The 26,812-nt window shown below is 43.0% G+C and overlaps 1 protein-coding gene and 1 long non-coding RNA gene across 3 annotated transcripts in view; one reads left to right on the top strand and one right to left on the bottom strand.

Moving 5' to 3' along the window:
• Window positions 1-26,812, top strand: part of kif26ba (kinesin family member 26Ba) — a 121,846-nt gene that overhangs the window by 79,726 nt on the left and 15,308 nt on the right. The window contains exons 6-22 of one of the 2 annotated variants that reach the window (XM_061765820.1): window positions 951-1,169; window positions 1,441-1,534; window positions 4,919-5,064; window positions 5,756-5,872; window positions 8,901-9,087; window positions 10,236-10,425; window positions 16,312-16,483; window positions 17,359-17,673; window positions 17,739-17,918; window positions 18,940-19,072; window positions 19,209-19,440; window positions 19,640-19,741; window positions 19,848-19,975; window positions 22,075-22,254; window positions 22,330-22,598; window positions 22,855-23,497; window positions 23,833-24,704. In XM_061765820.1, coding sequence (XP_061621804.1) covers window positions 951-1,169; window positions 1,441-1,534; window positions 4,919-5,064; window positions 5,756-5,872; window positions 8,901-9,087; window positions 10,236-10,425; window positions 16,312-16,483; window positions 17,359-17,673; window positions 17,739-17,918; window positions 18,940-19,072; window positions 19,209-19,440; window positions 19,640-19,741; window positions 19,848-19,975; window positions 22,075-22,254; window positions 22,330-22,598; window positions 22,855-23,497; window positions 23,833-24,704 — 4,179 coding nt within the window. Of the gene's footprint in view, window positions 1-950; window positions 1,170-1,440; window positions 1,535-4,918; window positions 5,065-5,755; window positions 5,873-8,900; window positions 9,088-10,235; window positions 10,426-16,311; window positions 16,484-17,358; window positions 17,674-17,738; window positions 17,919-18,939; window positions 19,073-19,208; window positions 19,441-19,639; window positions 19,742-19,847; window positions 19,976-22,074; window positions 22,255-22,329; window positions 22,599-22,854; window positions 23,498-23,829; window positions 24,705-26,812 lie in introns of both variants that reach the window. The other variant, XM_061765819.1, reaches the window with a different exon arrangement.
• Window positions 2-1,974, bottom strand: LOC133474289 (uncharacterized). Its single transcript, XR_009787444.1, has 3 exons — window positions 1,431-1,974; window positions 871-1,184; window positions 2-71 (listed from the first exon to the last, which is right to left on the bottom strand). It is a non-coding gene; the product is annotated as an uncharacterized LOC133474289 (long non-coding RNA).

The following is a 26,812-nucleotide window of genomic DNA, read 5'->3' as shown; positions in this document are numbered from 1 at the left end:
ACTTGCAGTGTGATGATCAAAAGAAACCAAGTATGTTCAATTTTCTTGTATTGAGCTGTGTTTACATCCCACTGGAAGTAAAAGAAAACATTATTAGTTACCTTTGTCAAATAACCATCACAAAAATGCACACCTTTAAAAACTTACAATAAATCATTGGTGGTGTAATCACAAATGCTCACTGTCAAGATGCTTATAAATATTGAATATTTCATATAAAACCAGAGGAGGACTCCATCCAGTACATTAATATTACAAACCACTATATATATTGAATCTTTTTTTTTTTTGCAGTGTATTTTTTAAGATATAGCAAACGCATTTGCACATGAATTAAAAAAAAAAAAAACACTTTTTAAGACAGTGGATTGCGTTTGTCGAATGTTCTCGAACAATCTGATGTGATGATGCAGAGTGTTGCGCTCTGTGCTATCAAAGGAAACAATGGCCGCTGACAGCCCTTTCAATTGAGGCTGCTTTCAATTTCTGACGGGAGTGGGAGGAGTGGAAAAGCTGTAAGAGGATTTTGACGTTAGGTAAAAAGGAGAGAATTGGGAAATTGGGAGAAAAGATCGACGAAGAATCACTGGGATATATTGGATTTTCAGTATGGTGGTTCATTAATGCAATTGTTTGTAACTTCACATTTTATTTTCATAACAGTACATGAGATCTGAACTTAATTTGACATCTAAGTCTATATTTACTGTAACTAAATATTAATTACACTTCAATTGTGGTTCCATTGAAATACACGAGAAAATCCAGAAGATGCCCATGCAGTGGAGTCATCTTCGACCATGGATGGAAATCTAAATTTCTAGATCTGTAAAGGCTGAAGTGAAATGTGTAATTCATTTAATTGTGTACCTAATATAGTGGTAGCCGAGTGTATGCCCAGCATAATCTTCTATTAGTACCGAATGTTGTTTTCTCTTCGTGGCCCTCAGGTAAAAGTGATGGTGCGTGTGTGTCCGGCATCTCAGTCGGACGCGGCAGAGTCTAGTTCTTTCCTCAAAGTGGACCCCAGAAAGAAACAGATCACCATCATGGACCCGTCGGTGAATCAGACGGGTCCAAGTGCTGCCTCCCAGAAGAGAGCGATGGGCAGCCAGGTCCCTCCAAAGATGTTTGCCTTCGACGCTGCCTTCCCTTCTGATGCGTCGCAGGTCAGTGGTTAGTCCCTGTAAAATCAACAGTGTTCTACCTAATATTGCACTGATGGGTTAAAACAGGTCAGTGATCCAATTACTGCCTAGTATTGAGGTATACTACACTGTGTATACTCAACTAAATGGTAGCTAATTCTTGGAACTGCTACTATCTATCTAGCGTGTTATATGAGAGTGTTAAATACTAAGCCTACATCAAGTTTTGACAGTCTCTTGACCCTCAGCTCTAATTGGTTCTTCATGACTGCCCTGCCTTACCTGTTGCTAGGCGGAAGTGTGCGCAGGAACAGTTGCCGAGGTGATTCACTCGGTGGTGAATGGAGCAGATGGATGTGTCTTCTGCTTTGGACACTCCAAGCTGGGTAAGACGCGCACACACACGTACGCACGTGCATGCATGCATGCACGCACGTACACACGTACGTGCTAGAGAAATCCAGTGTGTGTGCCTCGGCTGGCCCTCCATCGATCAGCGGGAGAAAGAACAGGATTAGCGTGTCTTTCTGGGGCTGCTCTGGCTCCGATTTCCTAATCCTCCTGAAGGCAATCTTAAAGGGCTCGGAACCTCTCACTGCAGACTAAAACATATCACGACCAACATGCACATTCACAATCAAAGCCTAGCCTAGAAACTACTAGGACAGGGGTTCTCAAACATTTGACGCAAAGTACCACCTAAAATAATTCTTAGCCCTGCAAGTGCCACCATCATGGCCAACATCAAAATACCGGAGCGTAGTAGGCCTAAGTCTTCATCAAAAAAAAACGAGGCAAAGATTTTATTCATAAAAAGTACATTTAATGTAATTGTAAACCACTTTAGTATTATTTATAGTTTGAACATTAACACTGCTCAAATATACATATACATATATATATACATATATGTATATATATATATATATATATGTATATATATATTTAAATTGTTAAATTCAGATGTATTTGGGGTAATAAGTTAAATACAACTGAACTAGGCAGTGATTCTTTCGAGTACCACTAGAGAAAGCCCACCTACCACTAGTGGTACTTGTCCAAGACTTTGAAGATCATTGTATCCAAACATGCATATTGGACAACCATGGGTCAGCCATCGCCGTGACTTGTGCTTGTCACTGCACAATTGATAAATGATAAGTGCGTTGTTTTATATCATGGAGGAATCAATCAAACAGCAGTAGACTTTGCTCTTTCAATCAATATTACTGTTCAACGAGGTGATATCGCACCGTGCTGACCTCACTAGTTCTAAAGGCTGTAAGAGCAGAGGAGTGCTGATGTTGTCCCACTACGGCCATCCATAGTAATGAGGCTGCAATAGAAGGGCATTAACGTTTTCACTAATTAAAATAAGTAACACACTGACCATTTATGGTGGGGTCTGTGGATGTTGGCTTTTGACGCACGCTGGCTCACACAGTCTGCTTTCATAAAGCTTTCGATGAACATGGAGAAATGACTATAAGTCCAACTGTGACTAAAATTAAAGGAGGACCTTCAGGAATGCAAATGATTTCCTCTTGCAGAAATGGTGAAATCCCAAGTGCCGAGAGCTGTTTACCTTATTTAGCTACGTAAAATAATATCAGTCTCAGCATGATGCAGTACATTTCTACACTACAATGATAAACATGTTCAACACTGTTAACCAAAGGTGAGCATTATTATTTTTGTAAAGCCAGATTTTTTTTCTCTCTTACTGGCTCTGATTAGATAGTTTTAGTTTAGTTACAATTGGGTAGACAACATTTTTGTTTTCTTCTAATTGCAGAGCTGTTTTGAATAAAATCCCACAAAATATAATCATAACAAAAACAAATAGATTTTTCAAGTAACAAAATATATATATTTTTTTAAATTAACTTCTTTGCATTTTCATAGACAGTGTAGAGTGAAAAGTAACTAGGTATTGAAAATCGGCAATAAAAGCCATATTCCTATGATAAATTTATTGAAACTAATTATATGTCATTTATCACATGGGAAATGGAAGTAAATGTATTTATAATGACTTCAGTGACACAAAAAATTCTATTAGCAATTTATAATACATCCTTCCATAAAAAAAGGAAATGTTTAATTTTCTATTAATTTCCATGCCTTTTTTGTTACATTTTAATACAGTATTTCATTTAAACAAACCTATTTCCAATAACCACTCCCAAAAATTGTCAGCTTTCTGCAAAATCCAGAGCATTCACGTTTGTATAAAATCCTACTAAATTTCTTCGGCCTTAATTTGTTCGACCTGATATAGTGTACATCTACTGTAATGATTGTGAATTGTGTTTTCAATAAATCATCTCCAATTCTTCCAGTTACTAATCCAGTCCATGCAACATTTTCCAATATGTGATTTCACCCATGGTAAAAACATACTGGGGGCCCTATTTTCATCAACGGTGTAAACAGATGGTGCAAGGAACGGTTTAGACCAGTTTAGAACAGTTTTGGTAATTTCGTAGATCAGCCAAGAGTGGGCGGGCTGCACAACTGTGAGTGAGTTTACGGCCAACTTCATTCACTGCCAATAAAGCAGATGATGCATAATCGCAGTGATGCGTGTGTGAGTGGAGCATTGTCGCTACTCGTGGCTGGTGTGGCAACAGACAATGTACCCTTATTAAATACAGAATGAGCTGGTGATAAATCACTGGCGACTTAAATACAGTATGTCCGCAGACCTCAGTACCTGTCTGCCTGTGCCCTGCTTAAATTCACCAAAATCGCCTTAGACCAGCGGTCTAGCCTGCGCTGGCAGTTAGACGTGGTCTGAGCAGGCGGAAGTTTATAGACTAACTTTCTACCATCCAAATTGTCACTTCACCGGGTGCATCTCAAAGGACACACCCTCGCTGTACCGGAACGCCCAGCTTGGCGCAGACTTGACAGCCTGCACCTGCAGCGAACCTTGAGCTTATTCGAAAATCTGAATCTGCCAGCATTTGTGCTCCGCCGCAGATTTTCTGTCTACGAAAATAGAGCCCCATATCCTTAAAGCCTTACTTAGTCAAGCTAAAAATATAGCAAAGTCAAGCCCCCCTCTTTTCCCCCAAAAAAGATGGGATGAATGTATTAAATTACAGACAGCAGATACTGAATATTAAAATCTAAATGGCACATGCGCATACAGTAGTGTAGGCTAACGCGAGTGAAATACGTCTTTTTGAAGGTTAGAGACTGCAAGGGGGAATCAACTTAGTGACTTGACACTCACATACAAAAAGCTACAGAATATATTTAAAAAATCTATTAATTCATTCTCTTTTTACCTCCAGAGAATCTGCACCAATTCGCCTTATTAAATTCTTAATAAACCTTACCTATTCATTCTAAATCATTATATTTAACATTTATATATTACAATATTATTATTATCATATTCTTCTCTCTGTGACATATACCTTACTGGTGTGACAGTGCGTCTTAATGCTCCAGGAAACAAAGCGGTGGAGGCAAGAGAGAACGTTGTAAATTTACTGTGCTGTTGACAAGCACTTGATCCTCCATTGTGTCGCAGAACAAATCATGGACATTTCACATGACAGGCTGTTCATATCCTTATAAGTCTTCAGTAGGGTGTTACACATTGTTTTCGTGAGTTCTGAGCTCCTGACAGCCAGAGCAGGTGTGTGTACCACGAAAGTTAGTGTATGTGCATGTCCGTGTGTGTGTCTGTGCACCCATGTGGAAAAACACACATCATACACACTGAATTTCACACACTGTCTGTCTATTGGATGCAGGCAAATCCTACACCATGATTGGCCGCCATGACTCCCTACAGATGCTGGGTATCATCCCCTGTGCTATCTCCTGGCTCTTTAAGCTCATCAACGAGAGGAGGGAGAAAACAGGGGCGCGCTTCTCTGTCCGCGTGTCCGCAGTTGAGGTTGGTGCTGCTCCACTCCATTCCAGACCACTTTTTGGGCATGGAGTCTCTGGGGTACCAACTGTGGGGGCACTGTCCCGAAATGGTTGCGCCAGACATACTGCAGTGCGTCAACTCGGAAGGGAAGGCAACGAACACAAAATGTGCTTAAAGAAAGCTTGACATCATCATCATAAACAGACACAATTTGTTCCTTTGGGTTTGCTAGAGGATATTATAAGAAACTCACATGCGCACTGCCTGCTTGGCAGTCTTATCTGAAACCCTTTTTCAATACCACTTATCCGTGTATGTGTGGGTTTAGAATTTAAGGTATGTACTGTAAGTAATGCATTCCCACTGGACACAGTAGTCGCTGTAATTGGTGCATGCTTACGCTGAACACTTTCCATCCGTTTTCCCAGAGGACTGTTTTCAACGTTGACATGGAAACCATAAAAAAAAATTCAAAAACCTATGTTGAAAGACATTTTTCAAATGCTGACATTTTTACGTTCCCAAAATCTGTAAGCAATCCAGCCCAAAGTATCCCAGTTTGACCGGTTTTCAGTCGAGAACCTGTGGCATAAACACACCCTGACCTGCTTTCTGTTATCCTGAAAAGCCATTTTAAGAATATAGTCAATGACAATACTGTACATGGCTTTACTGTTAGTTTATATATATATATATATGGGTGTGCTTGTAAAAGGTTTGGGGCAAAGAGGAGAACCTGAAGGACTTACTCTCTGAGGTGGCAACTGGCAGCTTGCAGGATGGACAGTCACCTGGAGTCTACCTGTGCGAGGACCCCATCTGTGGCATGCAGGTACAAACAAGGAACATATAGATACAGTATGGTCAACATTGTACTAACTCATGAGTGTATGTGTGTGCATGTGCATGGCATAGCACCCGTGGGAACTTTAAACATCTGTCTTTTTTTTTTTTTTTTTTTTAAACAAGATGTCACCGCAGAGCCACCAAAGATGACAATAGCTGATGTTTAGGCTTTGTTTGTGTTTACACATATCATATTTGTATAAATAAATGACATACATGTATTTAACTTTTGTCCGAAGACGCCAGCAATGAAGGAAACAAAATTCTAGCAAGTTTGGGTTCCAACAATTATGTCATCAAACCGTAGTCATGCTCGCTAGCGTAGCATACACAGGAAGTCAGCTATCCTGTTTTCCGGGTTTTGGGCATGTGACCTTCCGCATATTGTGGATTCTAGAACTAATACATAACACTCTTCATAAAAAAGACCCTACCCCTCACTTTTTTATAAGTGAGACCAGCGTAAAGAGAAGTAAGCCACGGTGTGAAAATGTATCACTTGAGTTGTTCTGCCAGTTTTATTGGAGTAAAAGTCAAGTGAAATGTGTGGCAAGAAGATTAAAAAAAAAATGTCAGTAATGATAAGTTGTTACTCTAAAAAGGGTTTTATTTGATAGAAACCTATGCCAGATTTAAGAAGTTTGTGTTTTGTCATGCCTAGATCAGACTACAGGATTAAAGGCCCAATATTGGCGGCACGGTGGCCGACTGGTTAGAGCGTCAGCCTCACGGTTCTGAGGACCCGGGTTCAATCCCCGGCCCCGCCTGTGTGGAGTTTGCATGTTCTCCCCGTGCCTGCGTGGGTTTTCTCTGGGCACTCCGGTTTCCTCCCACATCCCAAAAAACATGCATGAATTGGAGACTCTAAATTGCCTGTAGGCATGACTGTGAGTGCGAATGGTTGTTTGTTCCTATGTGCCCTGCGATTGGCTGGCAACCAGTTCAGGGTGTACCCCGCCTCCTGCCCGATGACAGCTGGGATAGGCTCCAGCATGCCTGCGACCCTAGTGAGGAGAAGTGGCTCAGAAAATGGATGGATGGATGGATGGGTATTGGCAATATTGATTTTCTAGATCAGCCCCGACATATTTTGTCGGGAACGACAACATTTCTTGTAGTGTGATAATTCACGACCAACGATATGGCCCTACGACGCCAAAATGAAAGTCAAGCATGTTTGATTTTTTGGATATCTTCCGTGTAGTGTGACATAACGACAACTCTCCGACAGCGCACCTTGACGTCGACCAATAGGATTGCGTGTTGGGACCGCCGCATCGCCTAACATGTTTGCTGTTGTCAACATACTTACACGCCATTGTCAACATTTATTCACACGCACGAACCAATGCTTACAGACGCTTAAGAGCATGATTCACCGGCATGATTTCGTACAACCGTAAGTGCTAGCACTAGGTTGCTAGGCTAAATAATGTTTTGTTGCCTGCTTGCGAGCCGTATCGCATTAAAAGTACGTGAACATAACTCAAGCGATCCTTGAATGAATGTCCTCTCCCAAGCACTGGTGATGACCACCACACAATTTTCCTCATAAAAGAGTACTCTTTACCCCTGACACAAGATTGGCATTGTTGTTGTCATCACCATGGCAACGCGTGTATCCGGTCAGGTTGACCGGTGTCACGTTTTCTGCTTCCTCCTCTCCGACAGTGTTTATTTTGAAAAGATAAAGCCCAGTGATCATAAAAGACGGGATGTGGTGGTATCGGAATACATGTCATGTAGTGTTGCTAACGTCTGCCTGAGAAATGGCAAGACTTTATGCCAGTAGTCTGACATAGTGCAATCGGTGCATCCCAAACAAAAGGTACTGAATATTTTGTGTAATTCTTGTCAAGAAACCATCCAGTCGATGTTTTTGAGGAGGTGGTATATCAAGTGTAGAGGATGTTGAAGAATAGTCCATCCATCCATTTTTTTTATGGGGCTTGTCCTTATTCGGGTCACGGGTGATCTGGAGCCAATCCTAGCTCACTTTTTGCGAGAGGTGGGGTACACCCTGGACTGGTTGCTAACCAATCAGAGGGTACATATAGATTAACTATTCACCTTCACGTTCAGATGTATCTTCTTTTCTGGACTGTGGGCAGAAGCCAGATCACCCGGAGAAAACCAACACAAGCACAGGAAGAACATGTACTGTATTTACTTATTTTTTCACTATGTTTCTGATAATAGTAAAAAAAAACAAAAAACATTATTTTTTTTATTTATTTTTTTTTACTATGATTTTTCTTATAATGGAGGCACTGACTGGTTAGCACATCTGCCTCAGAGTTCTGAGGACCAGGGTTCAAATCCTGGCCCCGCCTGTGTGGAGTTTGCATGTTCTCCCCGTGTCTGCGTGGGTTTTCTCCGGGCACTCCGGTTTCCTCCCACATCCCAAAAACATGCGTGGTAGGTTGATTGGAGACTCTAAATTGCCCGTAGGGGTGAATGTGAGTGCAAATGGTTGTTTGTTTCTATGTGCCCTGCGATATACTGGCGACCAGTTCAGGGTGTACCCCGCCTCTCGTCCGAAGATCGCTGGGATAGGCTCTAGCACGCCTGCGACCCTAGTGAGGATAAGCAGTACAGAAAATGGATGGATGGATGTTTCTGATAACTCTTTGCGTGAAACAGAGTACAAATGAAAGTGCATGCGTGTTTGTGTCTGATGTTTTATGGTTATAGGATTAGGGGGTGTGATACAAGCACATCTGCATAATCCCTCACTAATCTGACATAATCTCATCAGTAATGATACCCTGCAGTAAAGCGCGCGCAAACACATCCATGCACATACATGGACACACATGCACACGCACGCACGCAGGCGCGCGCACACACACACACACACACACACAGCAGGCACATTAGAAAGGTGTTAATTGAATATGCCAATCATTCGAGTGCATGCTCGGTGGCGTGAATAGCAACATCAATGCCTTACCCTCCCTTCTTGTCTGGCTGTCTTCTTAAATAATCATCCCTCTTTTCCATCCTCACTGCAGCTCCAGAACCAGTCCGAACTGCGCGCTCCGACGCCAGAGAAGGCAGCCTGGTTCTTGGACGCGGCCATTGCGGCTCGCCACAGCAACCAGCGTCCCGACACCACCGAAGAAGACCACAGGAACTCCCACATGCTGTTTACGTTGCACATTTACCAGTACCGCATGGAGAAGACAGGCAAAGGAGGAAGTGAGTTATTCTTATATTACTCAACAATCAAATATGCACTTCACTACAGCAGTTTGAGAACCCCTGCTGGAGCATTCTCAAACATTTTGGGTCCAGGGGCCCTTTTCAGGGGAGAAATTTTTCTAAGGACCCCCCTCATAATCTTAACACAAATAAAACATACCAGGTGCACCCCTAAATGCCACATGAATTAACATTTTTTTTTTGAGAAAGGAAACTAATAAATGTGTTATCACAAGATAAAGTTGTATTTTTCCAAGGAAAAAAAAGGTCAAAATTCTAACGAGAACAAAGACGGATTTTGTCAGGATATAAAGTTGTGATCTTGCAAGAATTAAATCATAGTTCTCCAAGATATTGTTTTAATATTATGATATTAAAGTAAAAGTTTAAAGATGATTAATAATATTCATATTTTGAAAAGTTAATTTAAAAATATAACTATACTCTTGTAATATTACGCCTTTATTCTGATGAGAAAACATCTCTATTTGCCAAAAAAAAAAAATTTAAATAAAAAGAAAAGGACTACAGTGATTTCTCAATTTATGTTACCCGTTTTTCGAGATACGAGCCATCACTCGGCTGATTTTTTATTTTTTTTTTCTTGTGTGGCAAGCAAAAATTGAGTTAGCTATGGTGGTAGCAATCTTCACAACAAGCAGGAGTTTGGCAGATAGTGAACAATTATTAAAAAATTATTGTAAGTTTACTTTAAAGCTAAATATAAAACAAAGTTGTGTATTCAACCAAATAACATTAGCTTTGTCTTACTACAGTCCACTAGCTAAATGCTAACACGTAATGCAAAATGCCATAGATGCGCTAGCAAAACTAGTATCGATGTAGTGGTAATTCTAAACCTTTAAACAACTTGTATTTGAAGACAAACGGTAGACAGTATCACAACTGTTTAAGTGTAAAAATAGGACCCCGTAAGTAGGTATGCACTTTTTTTTTTGAATGATACAACCTAATAATGAATTGTAAATGATTTTGCGTACCCCCATGCTATGGCTCGCAACCCCCCTTAAAAACCACTGTACTACATACAGTACAGTGTGGAACCAGAACCTTTTGTTTTCAAATGTTTAAGTTTTCCGTGCTTGTCGCCCAAACTCGTCATCTACTTTTTACCATCTTGCCAGTGTCGGGAGGTCGCAGTCGCCTCCATCTGCTGGACCTCGGCAGCTGTGATGTCGGCGTCCTCGGAGGCGGAATGGTCGGGAAGGCCAGGGAGAACTCTTCGCCCAGCTCGGCCCCTCTGTGCCTTTCCCTGTCAGCGCTCGGCAACGTGATCCTGGCCTTGGTCAACGGAAGCAAACACATCCCGTACAAGTAAGCGCTGATGTGGAAGTGTATGAGAGAGGAAAGGAAAATGTGATAAGATGCTTTGTTGCGTAGAAACATTAAATTAAACCATGGCACAGGAGTCCCTTTTAGCTTCTTGGAGAGAAGAGATGTAGTGGTAGCGCTCGGGGCAAGAACCATATTTGGTAACGGTGCCTCTCTATGAGGCAGTAGATTTAAAATCTTTATTCTCACAAGTATATACAAAAAGTTTTAATGTACTCCAGTACCTGTGCAGGATTGAAACGTTTAAGTATTTCAATGAGTACCCCGCACAAGGTTAACAGCATAATGAGATTTTAGAGAGCCAGAGTGGAATAAAGAAAAATAAACCTGCATTTTTTTCGCCCCGAGGTTTTAGAAAGTCATTGTCAGAAACAACACCTGCTGTTGCATATTCATCACTGTGGTTTAGCGACGAAAGCTACAAAGAGCTTGAAAGATAAACAGTTGAAAAGAGGCGAATAAAGGGCGGAGGACAAACAGTGGAAGAGCAAAAAAAGCAAACATTTTTCAGTATGCATTAGCAGTGTACACTATGTAAATCTCTCTCTACGTTTCCCTTAATTCTGTCCTTGTTCTACTTAACTTCATGCCTTCTTGAGGCTATGTGGCTGTGTGCGGCAAGCTGGGTTAATTAAATCACCAGCGCTTACATTTACATGGTAAAACAAGCTCACTGAACCTGGATTTTTACTTTGATGGCTCAAACTAATGTGGGATTGTGAAGGGATTTAGACTCCACAGGATGCAAGCGAGAGCATGTCACTTCAGGGCTATAGAGTGGGATTATATGATAGCTATTCATTATTAAATGTGTTTGGCGAGGGTTTGACCATGCTTGACAGTAAACCACATCCATCCAATAACTATACACTCACTGGACACTCCATTCGATACAATCTCATAAGATGCATTACAAGATATGGAGTCTAATTTGTGGTGCTAAGGGTGTTGATTGTACTTCGTGCATTTTGCTGGTACGGTGAGGCCTAGTGAGGATAAACCAACTTTGGCAACATTAGGATTGAAAGGATTGTCGGTACCCCCCTACCCACCCTTGAGGACTTGCACGCTGCCAGAACTAAGACAAGGGCGTGCAAAATCCTCTCGGACCCTCCCCACCCTGGTCACCAGCTCTTCCAGCTCCTTCCCTCAGGTAGGCGCTACCGATCAATGCAAACTAGAACTAGTAGACATTCCAACAGCTTCTTCCCTCTTGCAATCAACTTCTTGAACAGCTAACTTACAATTCCATTACAACAAGCTGGCAATTTTTTGACTTGAGTTCGTTGTCACATTTCTGTATTATGTATTACTCGTGCACTCACTGTAGTTGTCTCGCCGTGCTGCACTATTTGCATATAGTGGCCACTCATGCCAGAGTAGTATCTGCTCCATTTGCACACTGATTGAGGAGTATCTGTAACATTTGCACAACCATTGTCCCAGATTATCGCACTACTCGTCACTTTAAACCGCATACACTCCTTGAAGTCTCAGTGCCCTTTGCACAATGGTCATTGCACCGGACTATTGCGATATTAGCCATTCGAACTGAGGACTCTGCATCTTTTTGCACAATTGTTGTTTGTTGTTGTTTTTTGTTAATGTCTTTATGTCTCCAAAGTGTTCTGTAAATTGACTGTCTGTTGTACTAGAGCGGCTCCAACTACCGGAGACAAATTCCTTGTGTGTTTTGGACATACTTGGCAAATAAAGATGATTCTGATTCTGATTCTGATTATCAATGTTGGATGTAGATTTTGACAATAACACATTTTAGAAGGTCAGATGTGTTTTTGGAGGGCTGAGCCATCCAAACTGAAATATTGGAATAAAGGGGCCAAAAATGTCTTATAAATGTAATACAACACAAAGAAGAATATTGTTAACTAGCCTGCCAAATTTGAATGAATATAAAAATTGTCAGCTATATAAAATAAGGCTCCAAAATCATGAAAATGGAGTATGCCCTGGAGTTGCAGGACTGAGCGGGGGTGTCTGTTTAATGAACAGTTACTGTAACTTTCCCATGTTCATGCTATATGGGGACCCAAACACAACAACACCGAGGGAGGCCGGTTGTGGTCGTGCGAGCTCGTTAGCGCGATAGCTCACAGGCTAGCCAAAGTAATAAACAGTTAACTTTCCCTTAAGTGTCTTTGTTGTGTGGGTCTACATGTGGCGCATGGAGCCAGGCTGTGGAGTATTAGAGGGATCCAACTCCGGATCGCCGGTCCACAAGCCCGCTAGCAGCTAATAGCTACTAGCCGCTTGTAGCAGGCCACTTCGCAGTGGAGCCGTCCAACGGCGCGTGCGCTGCCGTGGGTCATCACATCAGAGACACTGTAGCCCAAATAACACAAAATGCATAACATGTCAAGGATGATTCATTTTTCGGGTTGTCGGCATAGCTTGATGGCGAACTGCACAAATGGGCCAAGCGACTCGCAATTGCGGCGAATAGCTACTGAAGCAAAGATGGTGCTTATATAGTTGGGGAAGGCCAACTCATGCCAGGAAGTTTACGCTCCGCTTGTATGCGTCATTGGCCAAGTCTTTTAGCCCCGAAAAAAATCAACAATAATGAAATGAATATCCTCTGGCACATTCGACCTACTATATATTCATTCAACAGCCAAAATGACTTGGTAAAAACAAAACTGAATGGCACAAGAACTACTTTGTTGTCATTTAATGCTTGCAGTGGCTAATTGTGCACACTGAAAATAAGAAAAAAGACATCTATAGTGAAAACACGATAGTAATCTTCTAAAAGGGGGTAAAGGTGCATATGTCATTGAGGCAACTGCACTGTTGTTTTTGCATGAACCAAATTGTGACGTTTGTTCAAGGTGGGTGTTAACCTTTATGAGCCAAAGCACATATCAGAATCAGAATCATCTTTATTTGCCAGGTTTGTCCAAAAAACACACAAGGAATTTGTTTCTGGTAGTTGGAGCTGCTCAGACAAGAGACAGTCAATTGACCGAGAACACTTTTGAGACATAAAGACATTGAGAAAAACAGTCACTGAGCAATAAAGGGTTGCTAGGTATCTGGTAATGTCGGTACAAATAAAAACATTTTTGACAATTGTGCAAAAAGATGCAATGCAAGAGTCCTGTAGCACTTAGAGCAGTTCGAATGACTAATATAGCAATAGTCCGGTGCAATGACCATTGTGCAAAGGGCGCCGAGACCTCAAGGAGTGTATGCAGTTTAAAGTGTAGAGTAGCACGATAATCTGGGACAATGTTGATGTTGCAGATACTCCTCAATCAGTGTGCAAATGGGGCAGATGCTACTCTGGCATGAGTGGCCAATATTGGTCAACAACAGATATGCAAATACTGCAGCGTGGCGAGACTACTACAGTGAGTGCACGAGTATATAATTGGCCCAACAGAAATGTGACAACAAACTCAGACAAAAAAGTTGGCAGCATGTTGCAATGGAATTGTAGGTTAGCTGTTTAAGAAGTTGATTGCAAGAGGGAAGAAGCTGTTGGACTGTCTGCTAGTTCTAGTTTGCATCGGTAGCGCCTACGTGATGGAAGGAGCTGGAAGAGCCGGTGACCGGGATGTGGAGGGTCCGAGAGGATTTTTCACGCTCTTGTCTTAGTTCTGGCAGCGTGCAAGTCCTCAAGGGTGGGTAGGGGGGGTACCGACAATCCTTTCAGCAGTTTTGATTTTCCGTTGCAGTCGGAGTTTGTCCTTTTTTGTAGCAGCACCAAACCAGACTGTGATGGAAGAACACAGGACTGATTCGATGACCGCTGTGTAGAACTGCCTCAGCAGCTCCCGTGGCAGGTCGTGCTTTCTCAGAAGACGCAGGAAGTACATCCTCTGCTGGGCCTTTTTGAGGACGGAGTTGATGTTGATCGCCCACTTCAGGTCCTGAGAGACTGTAATTCCCAGGAACTCGACGGTTCACACAAGGCAGCTGGACAACATGAGGGGCAGCTGTGGCGAAGGATGCCTCCTGAAGTCCACGATCATCTCTACAGTCTTGAGTGTGTTCAGCTCCAGGTTGTGTCGGCCGCATCACAGCTCCAGCCGCTCCACTTCCTGTCGATATGCAGACTCCTCACTGTCCTTGATGAGGCAGATGACAGTGGTGTCATCTGCAAACTTCAGGAGTTTGACAGCCGGGTGCGCTGAGGTGCAGTCGTTCGTGTAGAGAGAGAAGAGCAGCAGAGAGAGGACACAACCTTGGGCCGTCCCAGTGCTGATGCTGCGTATGGATGAGGTGGCCTCCCCCAGCCTCACTTGCTGTGTCCTGCTCGTCAGAAAGTTGTAAATCCACTGGCAGATGGCAGGCGAGACGCTGAGCTGGAGAAGCTTGGAGGAATGGAGTTCAGGGATGATGGTGTTGAACGCTGAGCTGAAGTCCACGAACAGGAGGTGTTCTAGGATGAAGTGCAGTCCCATGTTGACTGCATCATCCGCAGACCTGTTCACTCGGTAGGCAAACTGCAGGGGGTCCAGCAGGGGACCTGTGACGCTCTTGAGGTGGTCCAGCACGATACGTTCAAAGGACTTCATGACCACAGATGTCAAGGCGACAGCCCTGTAGTCATTTAGACCCGAGATTGCAGGTTTCTTGGGGACTGGAATGATGGTGGAGCGTTTGAAACAGGATGGTACTTCGCACAGTTCCAGAGATCTATTGAAGATCTGTGTGAAGATATTTGACTTTGGAAAAACCTCACGGCACACCACCAAACATAAATGTCAGACAACAAAGATACATTATCTGTAGTAAATTAGTAATGTGGCGGCACGGTGGCCGACTGGTTAGAGCGTCAGCCTCACAGTTCTGAGGACCCGGGTTCAATCCCTGGCCCCGCCTGTGTGGAGTTTGCATGTTCTCCCCGTGCCTGCGTGGGTTTTCTCCGGGCACTCCGGTTTCCTCCCACATCCCAAAAACATGCATTAATTGGAGACTCTAAATTGCCCGTAGGTGTGACTGTGAGTGCGAATGGTTGTTTGTTTGTTTGTGCCCTTCGATTGGCTGGCAACCAGTTCAGGGTGTAGCCCCGCCTCCTGCCCGATGACAGCTGGGATAGGCTCCAGCACGCCCGCGACCCTACTGAGGAGAAGTGGCTCAGAGAATGGATGGATGAAATTAGTAATGTTTCGGACGAATTGGGTTAAATTGGATAATTTCTTGTGGCTCACCAGATGATCTCTCACGGCTCAGTTGGGAATCTCTGTCCAGAAGACAGTGTGGTAAAACTACAGCACGAGTATTAAGCAGAGACTGATATAAGTCATTTCCTGACCCCTGCACTTAAATGAATACTTAACAAACACATCAAGACTCATGAATTTAACTACATTCCTCTCTAAGAGGGAGAGAGGAGGATTACTTGAGGCCTGGGGCAGCACACGTGGGGAAAAGAGAAGAGGTCAAGACTGATGTGTTTGAATGCAAACGTGTTTTTGAGAGCTATGCCTGCAGGACGTGTGTTTTGTTTTTTTTAAGGGGGATAGCGGCAGGAGATCTATGGTCACAGCAAATGTATACATAAAATGGCTTGAATGGCCTTTGGAGATGCTTTTTCTTAAACACACGGCATACTTTTACTCTCCATTCCAGAAATCTAATCTCTATGAGCGAAAGATAAACTTCCAATATTAGTTTGCGTAATATCTGCAGTGCTGCTCTTAAAACATTTGTGCTTGCTGGAACTAATCTATATATAGAACAGAATGATTAGCATCAAGTTTGCCTCTTATCTATTAGCGAAAGCTATTTTTATTCAGTGTTTGTAGGTTTTGTTAGCAATGCTATTAATAATACTGCGAATGACATCATCAACATATTTAGCACATACTGACTGCTCTCGTCTGCCTGTGCCACAAGGGACAGCAAGCTGACCATGTTGCTGAGGGAGTCGCTCGGCAACATGAACTGCCGGACCACCATGATCGCTCACATCTCGGCCTCCCCCGGGGATTTTTCGGAAAGCCTCTCCACCGTCCAGATCGCATCTCGTGTCCTCCGCATGAAGAAGAAAAAAACTAAGGTCACCGTGGTGAGTTGAAACAAAACATTTGCTTAATACGTTACATTTCAAAGGGAACATAAATCAAGCAGTGCACCATCACATCCAGCAGGTGGCCTTGTGGTGAAAATAGCTTGTTACGACAGAACAGTGATTAAAGTTATGTCAAACTCCCCGTCCTTTCTTTGCTATGTGGTGCAGTGAAGCCCCCTGCCCCGAGTTCCTAATGAAACAGCATAACTCAAAAATGCCAATTTTATTCTCGATTGGGCTCAGAGGTATGAATCAATTGTATTTAAAAATAATTTTATGATTTCATACAAATAACACCACAATCTGATTGAAATAGTTCATCCATCCATTCTCTGTACCGCTTATCCTCACGAGGATTGCGGGTGTGCTGGAGCCTATTCCGGCTGACCTTGGGCGAGAGGCGGGGTACACGCTGAACTGGTCGCCAGGCGCTAGCCAATCGCAGGGCACATATAGACAAGCATTCACACTCACATTCACACCTACAGACAATTTAGAGTCTCACCAAACCAAATATATTTATTTTAAAAAAAATTACGAACATAAAATAATACTGTCCTCACTCCCCCCAATTTTTTAGTTACTCAATAAAAGAATAGCAAATGCAAACACCTTCTTTTGTCCAAAAATAAACACAAAAGACAATTGCTGTCATCAAAATAAGGAACATTCTGTTCCTACATTGGGAGGATGAAATGAGGTATTGTGCTAACACTCAGATATTTACAGTACATAAAATTCTTGGGTGAAGATTGTTCGAAATAGATTAATTCATTCACTCTATGCCAGTCTCCTGTTAAGTGCAAATTAAATGTAACACCTTGTATAAAAATAGCATTTTCTCCCTGTCTGTCATCATTATCTGTCCTCAGCAGTACACCTCCAGCTCCTCTGGAGGAGAGAGCTCCTGCGAGGAGGGTCGCATGCGACGGCCCACTCATCTGCGGTCTTTCCATCACCGCGACTCCAACTCAGACTCACTGCTGCGCCTGTCCAGCGACCAGGACGAGCAGTATTCAAGCAGCGAGCAGTCCTGTGACACGGTCATTTACGTGGGTCCCAACGGGGCCGCTGTATCAGACCGAGAGCTGACAGACAATGAGGGTCCGCCGGAGTTTGTGCCGATTATTCCCGCCCTGCTGCGAGCGAAAACATCAGAGACGCAACAAAGTCAGGCGATCCAGAAGGTGAGTAACGTTAAGGTCATGATCCAACTTAAATGAACAGATGATCACCTTGAGTTCTGCTCCAGCAGGTGCAGCCCGAGCCCGAGAGCCAGGACCAGCAAGGGGGTCTATCTCAGGCCCAGCCCGCTCAATCCGTACTTGGACAACCATTGGCCCCCGTGCCTGAGGAGGGAGCCGAGTGCCTAAAATGTAACACCTTTGCTGAGCTGCAGGAGAGACTGGACTGCATTGATGGCAGTGAGGAGGTGAAGAGTATTCTATTAGAAAGACGCTGCCCTACTTATGAACGTTTGAGTTACCAACAATGGGACATATGAACTGATTGCTGTCTTAGTAAAAATGTTGGTCGCAATACTTCTGCAAATCTGAATTTTATGTTGCATTTTGCCACAACCCATACTGGGCTATACCAAAGTCTACTCTGCCAAATCCATGCTGCCCCACCCATACAACGTCAGTTAGAAGACATTTAAAGTATTTAAAGGTTGAGGTTGAGGAAGACACTGTTGATGAGACCTTTTCAGTGAGTTATGGCTGGTTTCATCGGATCAAGAAACATGCTAATTTGCAACACGTGTCAGTTAGTAGCGAGGCAGCGAGTGCCAACAAGAACAAAACTTATGATCGTAAAAATAGAAAAATGTGGGGGAAAAAATGACTTGTGAAAAACTTACAAACAACGTCTGGAACCTATCTTATTTCAGAGAAGGTTAATTTGTACAGTAACACTGTTATAAACAATAATCTTGGGACATCTGGTCATTACCCTTACGGGAAGTGACAATGAACAAAAATACACATTAGGATGCAGCTCCCCAGTGGGCTACTAGACGACTTTGGGAGGGGTGCTGCAGCTTGAGAAAAATAAAGCAAATCTTTACTTGCTATTGGTTGCTATAAGCAACATGAATATATTTTAGTTCCTACAGAAAGAAAAAAAAGACAGGCTGGGAATACCTGTTAATGAGGGCAGATCTTAAAATGACTGATATACTGTTAATAATGAGATGGTAAAACGACAAGCACAATAATGAATGACGTATGCTGGTGTTAGACTCACTGTGACGTTAAAATATTGTAAATGCTCGCGAAGTGGAGGTTCACTGTCACACTTTGACAAACCCCTAGTCACCATTCCCTTGATTACCTAATTTATTAATAGGTATACCTAGTGTTTCTTTATTTGAGAACTGCAAATTGTTTATAATATAAGTAAGAACATTGTCCAGCTAACATTAAATGTTCTTTTTCATTCATTCTGTTCAGGTGCCAAAGTTTCCCTTTGAGGAGGTTCTGGTCTGTAAACAAGGATCCAGAGATCCAGGTTTCCTTTCTGCCGATTCAGTCGCACCTGCTGAGACGTCCTCTGCTGCTCCATTGGATACAGAGGTCAAAACAGGTGAATTATTAGCTTGAAAACACAATATGTTTGTAATACTTTGTCAGTGGAGTATTTTATTCTCCGTGTGCAAACAATCTATGACCACCAATATGTATTTCAGCATCAATGTACCTGTTAAACATTACTCCCCTAGGAGGTGCAGTCCAGCTCTCCTACTCCTTAACGGAACCTTCTAAGAGGAAGACAAATGACGAGCAGCTGCAGGATATCAAGGAGGTGGTGGAGGAGGCGGAGCTGGCTCAGACCATGATCCACAGTCTGGCTCAGAGTTCTGGGTCTGCCCTCATGTCTGGGTGCAGGAATGTCACAGGAAGCAATGCCTCGAACCTTCTTCACAGGGCCAAGGCCTCGCACCAGCATGACGGGTGAGACAATACATTAACAGAATGCAGTTCAAACCACACTCACAGTAAACATCCAAAATTAACAAAAAAATATTATAGTGACAATGGCAACCAAAAATTCATATAAAGCTTTTGTAATTAATCTCATTTGAGCTGGACCCAATGAAGTTTCTGAAGGTATTTAGTCATAAAAAATAAGAACGTTTACTTGTCTGGACAGTCGTGAGAGTCTGTCTATGGGAGTTAACACTGAGGCGAAGACACGGCCACTCGGATCACCACGCCTTGGCATCGCCAGCCTGACGAAAACTTCAGACTACAGGTTAAGTTCATCAATATGTTAATCTTGCGTTAAATTTTCCTTGATGCTAAGGAACATTGCATGTTGCCTTATGATTCAAAATGTAGTAAAACTGGTTTGTCCCCAGGCCTCCGTCCTCGCCGTCTCAGCGGTGTAAAGTGTATACTCAGAAGGGAGTGATACCAGCAACATCCCCACTGTCTTCACACACTTTATCTCAGGATGGACAAGCAACTGAAGCTTTGACCTCTGACAGTATGTCTTTCTACACATCTGCTGATTTTATTTGTATTACAATCTGTTAGCTTGATTGTTAGAAATTGCACTTTATATTACAACCCCAATTCCAATGAAGTTGGGGCATTGTGTTAAACAAATAAAAACAGAATACAATGATTTGCAAATCATGTTCAACCTATATTTAATTGAATACACTACAAAGACAAGATATTTAATGTTCAAACTGATCAACTTGATTGTTTTTGGCAAATCATTAACTCAGAATTTTATGGCTGCAACACATTCCAAAAAAGCTGGGACAGGGTCATGTTTACTACTGTGTTACATCACCTTTTTTTAAACAACATTCAATAAACGTTTGGGAACTGAGGACACTAATTGTTGAAGTTTTGTAGGTGGAATTATTTCCCATTCTCGCTTGATGTACAGCTTCAGCTGTTCAACAGTCCGGGGTCTCCGTTGTTGTATTTTACGCTTCATAATGCGCCACACATTTTCAATGGGAGACAGGTCTGGACTGCAGGCAGGCCAGTCTAGTACCCGCACTCTTTTACTACGAAGCCACGCTGTTGTAAAACGTGCAGAATGTGGTTTGGCATTGTCTTGCTGAAATAAGCAGGGGTGTCCACGAAAAAGACGTTGCTTGGATGGCAGCATATGTTCCTCCAAAACCTGTATGTACCTTTCAGCATTAATGGTGCCTTCACTGATGTGTAAGTTACCCATGCCATTGGGACTAAAACAGCCGCATACCATCACAGATGCTGGCTTTTTAACTTTGCGTCCATAACAATCCGGATGGTTCTTTTCCTCTTTGGCGCGGAGGACACAACATCCACAATTTCCAAAAACAATTTGGAATGTGGACTCGTCGGAACACTTTTAAGACCACTTTTCCACTTTGCATCAGTCCATCTTAGATGAGCTCGGGCCCAGAGAAGCCGGCGGCTTTCTGGGTGTTGTTGATAAATGGCTTTTGTTTTGCATAGTAGAATGTCAAATTGCACTTACGGATGTAGCGCCGAACTGTATTTACTGACATTGGTTTTCTGAAGTGTTCCTGAGACCATGTGGTGATATCCTTTACACACTGATGTCGGTTTTTGATGCACTGCCGCCTGAGGGATCGAAGGTCATGGGCATTCAATGTTGGTTTTCGGCCTTGCCGCTTACATGCAGTGATTTCTCCAGATTCTCTGAACCTTTTGATGATATTACGGACCATAGATGTTGATATCCCTAAATTGCTTGCAATTTTACGTTGAGGAACATTGTCCTTAAATTGTTCGACTATTTTCTCATGCACTTGTTCACAAAGAGGTGAACCTCGCCCCATCTTTGCTTGTGAATGACTGAGCAATTCAGGGAAGCTGTTTTTATACCCAGTCATGGCACCCACCTGTTCCCAATTAGCCTGTTCACCTGTGGGATGTTCCAAACAGGTGTCTGATAAGCATTCCCCAACTTTCCTGCCACCTGTCCCAGCTTATTTGGAACGTGTTGCAGCCATAAAATTCTAAGTTAATGATTATTTGCTAAAAACAATAAAGTTTATCAGTTTGAACATTACATATCTTGTCTTTGTAGTGTATTCAATTAAATATAGGTTGAACATGATTTTCAAATCATTGTATTTTGTTTTTATGTTTAACACAATGTCCCAAGTTCATTGGAATTGGGGTTGTAAAAAGTCCAAATAGTCATTGTCTATGTCAAAGTCTGCGATTGGCTTGCAACCAGTCCAGGGTGTAACCTGTCTCATGCCCAAAGTCAACTGGGATTGGAGGACGAGCAGTACAGAAAATGGATGGGTTGGATTGCACTTTTATTGCACAGCAACAATATTGATATTTGATACAAGTGTATTGATAATGTACTATAAGAGATAATGATTAAAAACAACAAAAAACATTATTGATAGTTTGTCACACCTCTTAAATATATATCCGTTTTCTAATACAAATCCTGGTCAGCGTCGTGAGAAAGCTGGAGTCTATCGTAGCTGACTGTGCATTAAAAGGCGGACCACAACCTGGACTGGTTACCAGTAAATCGCTGGGTTGTAGAAAATAAATTCTACCTGTGTTTTTTTTTTTTTTTTTTACACAATGCAGACAGTCTGGCTGCAGACAGTGGCCGCTCTTCAACTGAGTGCCCGCTATCCAGAACATCTCCTCTTGGCATGAGTCCACAAGTCAAAGACCCAAGGCCATCTCTGTCTGCCAGCCTGGGCTCAGCAGAAACCCTCTGTGACGATGACGTACCACAGATACCCTTGGATACACACAGGGATGGTGAGTGAAATTATTCTCAGCTTCTACAACTTAAAGGTGTTGAGGTCCGAAATAATTCAAACTCTACCGCTGCAGGACTAGCTGGACATCACTTGCTGTGTGAGGCTCTATTAGTACACATGGGGGCTTTCGGAGAAGAGGAGGCGCTCGATGACGCAGCCCTCATAATGACACAGAATCTAACCTGCCGCCCGCCGAGCATCATCAGCTTCAATAGCGACTGCTGCTCTGTGGACGCCCAGCCCGGCGGAGCCCTCACAAGCCCCGTTGAGGATGGCGATGCAGAGAGCAATCATGTGATTGCAACAAGCTCTGGAGTTACAGAGGTTGTTGCCAAGGCAGAGGTTGGTGTGGCTGACTTGGTTTTGAGATCACAGAAACACAGCGTTTGCTATTTAGGTCAAGATACTCCTAGTGAAAATCGAGTAAATTTAATATGGAGTTCGTCTCCCCCATTGCTGAACTTCTACAAGATTTAGAATTTGAAATATGTGTACCAGGTCTAAATTTGCTGTAAACACGTCATACCCAATCTAGAAGATGTTGGGTGTAGAATGATCCTGCCCTTATTTCTTTTTCGTCATTGAAATTCTTTTACAGGTGGCAATGGCTAAGCTGCGCATGGACGGGGATACAGCAGCCTCAGTGATGTCCCCTATCGCCTCCTGGATGAGTGATCTGAGTGGGTGCAGTGTGGGTGATTACTCGCTCCACAGCTTCAGCCAGTCCCAAAGTCAGCAAGGAGAAGCCCTGTCTGAACCCAACCAAATTTTCTTTGGACTGGATGGGTCAGGAGATAATGGAAGCAGTGGATGTTTTAGAAGAGGAGGTTTGGAGGGAGAGCTGTCGGAGAACAGATGGGAGAAGGGAACACCAACCAAGGAACGGTTGAGAAAACTGCCACCATCTATGGCTAAAACGACCATCCAGTCCTTGACAACACTTGGGAACCTCTCCACCTTCAAGACGCCAATCAGTGGTCACTCATGTGTAGCTATCAAACAGATGGCCATGCAGGAACCTACGATCTGCTCCTCACCGACAAATTTCAACCTACAACAGTTAGCTTCCATTTCCAGTGAGATGAGCTTTGAGGACCCCTGGCTGATGCGTGGTATGGAGGATGGGAGGCCCAAAGAGGAGGTCAGGCCAGTGAAGAGGGAGGCGGAGCATTCAAAGAGCCAATCAGGCCAGAAGATTGAAGCAGCTGGCAATGAGAACCTTGATAATTTCTGCAGGGATGGTGAGAAAATATATTTCATTATCTCTACCAAACATAAAATGAGAGATTATGTATGTTATGATGATTACCTGTATTTAGCAGAACTACACAAAAGTCATTGTCAGAATGGTACAGCTAACCCCCAGAAATGTCACGGTCCGTCGCCATCTTATGCTATCCTCCATGAAACAAGAAATAGCGTTTTAACTTATAAACAGAAATCCGGAGCGTCACAAATGTTTAATTTCGACCTTGGTAGAAGTCACTTCTGGTTATTAATAATGTTACCAATGCAGATTGTCTGTGGAATGGGGGTTAATATTTTGATAACTGATTCACAATTTGTTTGTCAGCAGTTGAAGATCATGGTGGCTCTAGTGCAGGCGCAGAGGTGGTGTCATCTCCAGACTCTCTAAAGAGAGTGGTGGATGGCTGTGAGATGGTCAGTGCTGTTGGCCAAGCAGAGTGCTTGGCTGATAACTACAACCCAGAAATCCATCGAACTGCCAGTCTCCCTCGTGCCTGGCATCGCCTGAACCGCCAGGACGGCTTAGAAAACACAACGGAGTACAAGTATGTTGGTGCCACCTCTTCAACTCCCTGCAGTCCCCGTGCCACCCTTGACCGCAGGGGATCAACTGGAAAACAAGGCTTTTTCTCCAACAAGAAGGGAGGGATCCCCCCTTTACCACCTATACGCAAGTCCAGCCTTGACTTGCGGAACAGGGCAGCCAGTCCACTACACCAGCCCATCCATGAGGTCTCAATTGTGGGCAGTTCTTCAGATGATGCATGTGGTACCAGACAACATGACTCCAGTATAGACAGTAGCAGACTATTTAGTGCTAAGCTGGAGCAACTTGCAAGCAGAACTAACTCTTTAGGCCGAGCCCACAGTGGCTCGCACCACTATGACTGCTTCTCCCTGGAAAGGGCTGAGAGCCTCAGAGGGGGAGGATCGAAGGGAGACGGCACCATGCCTCGTACCGGCCGCAGCCTCACTCGTGCTGGAAATGGCTTCGGAGGCAGTCCTGGTCCGAGCAGCGCCCCACAGTCGCCTGCCAAATCAAGCGGCCAGTCAAAGATCTCAGCTGTCAGTAAGCTGCTGATGACCAGCAGTCCCAAAGCCAGGAGTCTGTCTGCCTCCAGCACCAAGACTCTCAGCTTTTCGACCAAGTCTCTGAGCCAAGCCTCCAGTAGAAGCTCAAGCCTTCCCCCTAATGGAAAGGTATGACTTAATTTGCACCGAGACTGCACCAATACAGTCAAATCTTGACTTATGATCGCCCCAACTTATACAACCCCAATTCCAATGAAGTTGGGACGTTGTCTTTAACATAAATAAAACAGAATACCATGATTTGCAAATCATGTTCAACCTATATTTAATTGAATACACTACAAAAACAAGATATTTAATGTTCAAACTGATCAACTTTATTGTTTTTAGCAAATAATCATTAACTTAGAATTTTATGGCTGCAACACGTTCCAAAAAAGCTGGGACAGGGTCATGTTTACTACTGTGTTACATCACCTTTTCTTTTAACAACATTCAATAAAGGTTTGGGAACTGAGGACACTAATTGTTGAAGTACAGCTTCAGCTGTTCAACAGTCCGGGGTGTCCGTTGTCGCATTTTATGCTTCATAATGCGCTACACATTTTCAATAGGAGACAGGTCTGGACTGTAGGCACGCCAGTCTAGTACCCACACTCTTTTACTACAAAGCCACGGTGTTGTAACACGTGCAGGTTTGGCATTGTCTTGCTGAAATAAACAGGGGTGTCGTTGCTTGGATGGCAGCATATGTTTCTCCAAAACCTGTATGTATCTTTCAGCATTAATGGTGCCTTCACAGATGTGTAAGTTAGCCATGCCATTGGCACTAACACAGCCCCATACCATCACAGATGATGGCTTTTGAACTTTGCGTCCATAAAAGTACAGCTGGTTCTTTTCCTTTTTGGCCCGGAGGACACGACATCCACAATTTCCAAAAACAATTTGAAATGTGGACTCGTCGGACCACAGAACACTTTTCCACTTTGCATCAGTCCATCTTAGATGAGCTCGGGCCCAGGGCAGCCGGCGGCGTTTCTGGGTGTTGTTGATAAATGGCTTTTGCTTTGCATTGTAGAGTTTCAAGTTGCACTACGGATGTAGCGCCAAACTGTATTTACTGACATCGGTTTTCTGAAGTGTTCCTGAGCCCATGTGGTGATATCCTTTACACATTGATGTCGGTTTTTGATACAGTGCCGCCTGAGGGATCGAAGGTCACGGGCATTCAATGTTGGTTTTCGGCCTTGCCGCTTACATGCAGTGATTTCTCCAGATTCTCTGAACCTTTTGATGATATTATGGACCGTAGATGATGAAATCCCTAAATTCCTTGCAATTGGACGTTGAGGAACATTGTCCTTAAACTGTTTGACTATTTTCTCACGCACTTGTGAACCTCACCCCATCTTTGCTTTTGAATGACTGAGCAATTCAGGGAAACTCATTTTATACCCAATCATGGCACCCACCTGTTACCAATTAGCCTGTTCACCTGTGGGATGTTCCAAACAGGTGTTTGATGAGCATTCCTCCTTTCTCAGTCTTTTTTGCCACCTGTCCCAGCTTTTTTGCAATGTGTTGGAGCCATAAAATTCTAAGTTCATGATTATTTGCGAAAAACAATAGTTTATCAGTGTGAACTTTAAATATATTGTCTTTGTAGTGTATTCAATTAAATATAGGTTGAACGTGATTTGCAAATCATTGTATTCTGTTTTTATTTATGTTTAACACAACGTCCCAACTTCATTGGAACTTGGGTTGTAAGTTTTACGGGTTACGCTTGGTCAATTGTTTTGCTTTTGTTGCGAGCCAAGTGCAGTGGAGAAAAAAAGTAAAGTAACAGTCGCCAATGCACTTTCAGCCATTTATAGAACGGCACAAACAGTCAAACACAAATATGAAATGAAAACACTTGTTAGGAGCTACAGTAGGCCAAAACTCACACCCAGAAGCTTACACACAGACTAGGAGGTTCCCGATGTTACTCACTCAGCCATGCCCCTTCGAAGCCCACATTACGACGTTATAGTTGTGACTTGCAGCTTGTCCCAATGTACATTCATTTACAATGCAGTGTTATTTTTCTTGATTAAAAACACAACAAAAATATGGTGGTGTTTTTTTCGGAGCCTGGAACGGATTAATGGCATTGCAATTCATTGCAATGGAAAAATGGATTTGCATTACAGCCGTCCATCACATTGGATTTGCATTACAGCCGTCCATCACATTTATATCCTGGATTATTCGCTATATTACTGGATTTT

The sequence above is a fragment of the Phyllopteryx taeniolatus genome, chromosome 2, assembly GCF_024500385.1.
Source record: "Phyllopteryx taeniolatus isolate TA_2022b chromosome 2, UOR_Ptae_1.2, whole genome shotgun sequence".
In the NCBI taxonomy this organism is placed as follows: Eukaryota; Metazoa; Chordata; class Actinopteri; order Syngnathiformes; family Syngnathidae; genus Phyllopteryx; species Phyllopteryx taeniolatus.
The sequence above is the reverse complement of the archived record's forward strand: the minus strand, read 5'-3'. Positions and strand labels throughout refer to the sequence as shown.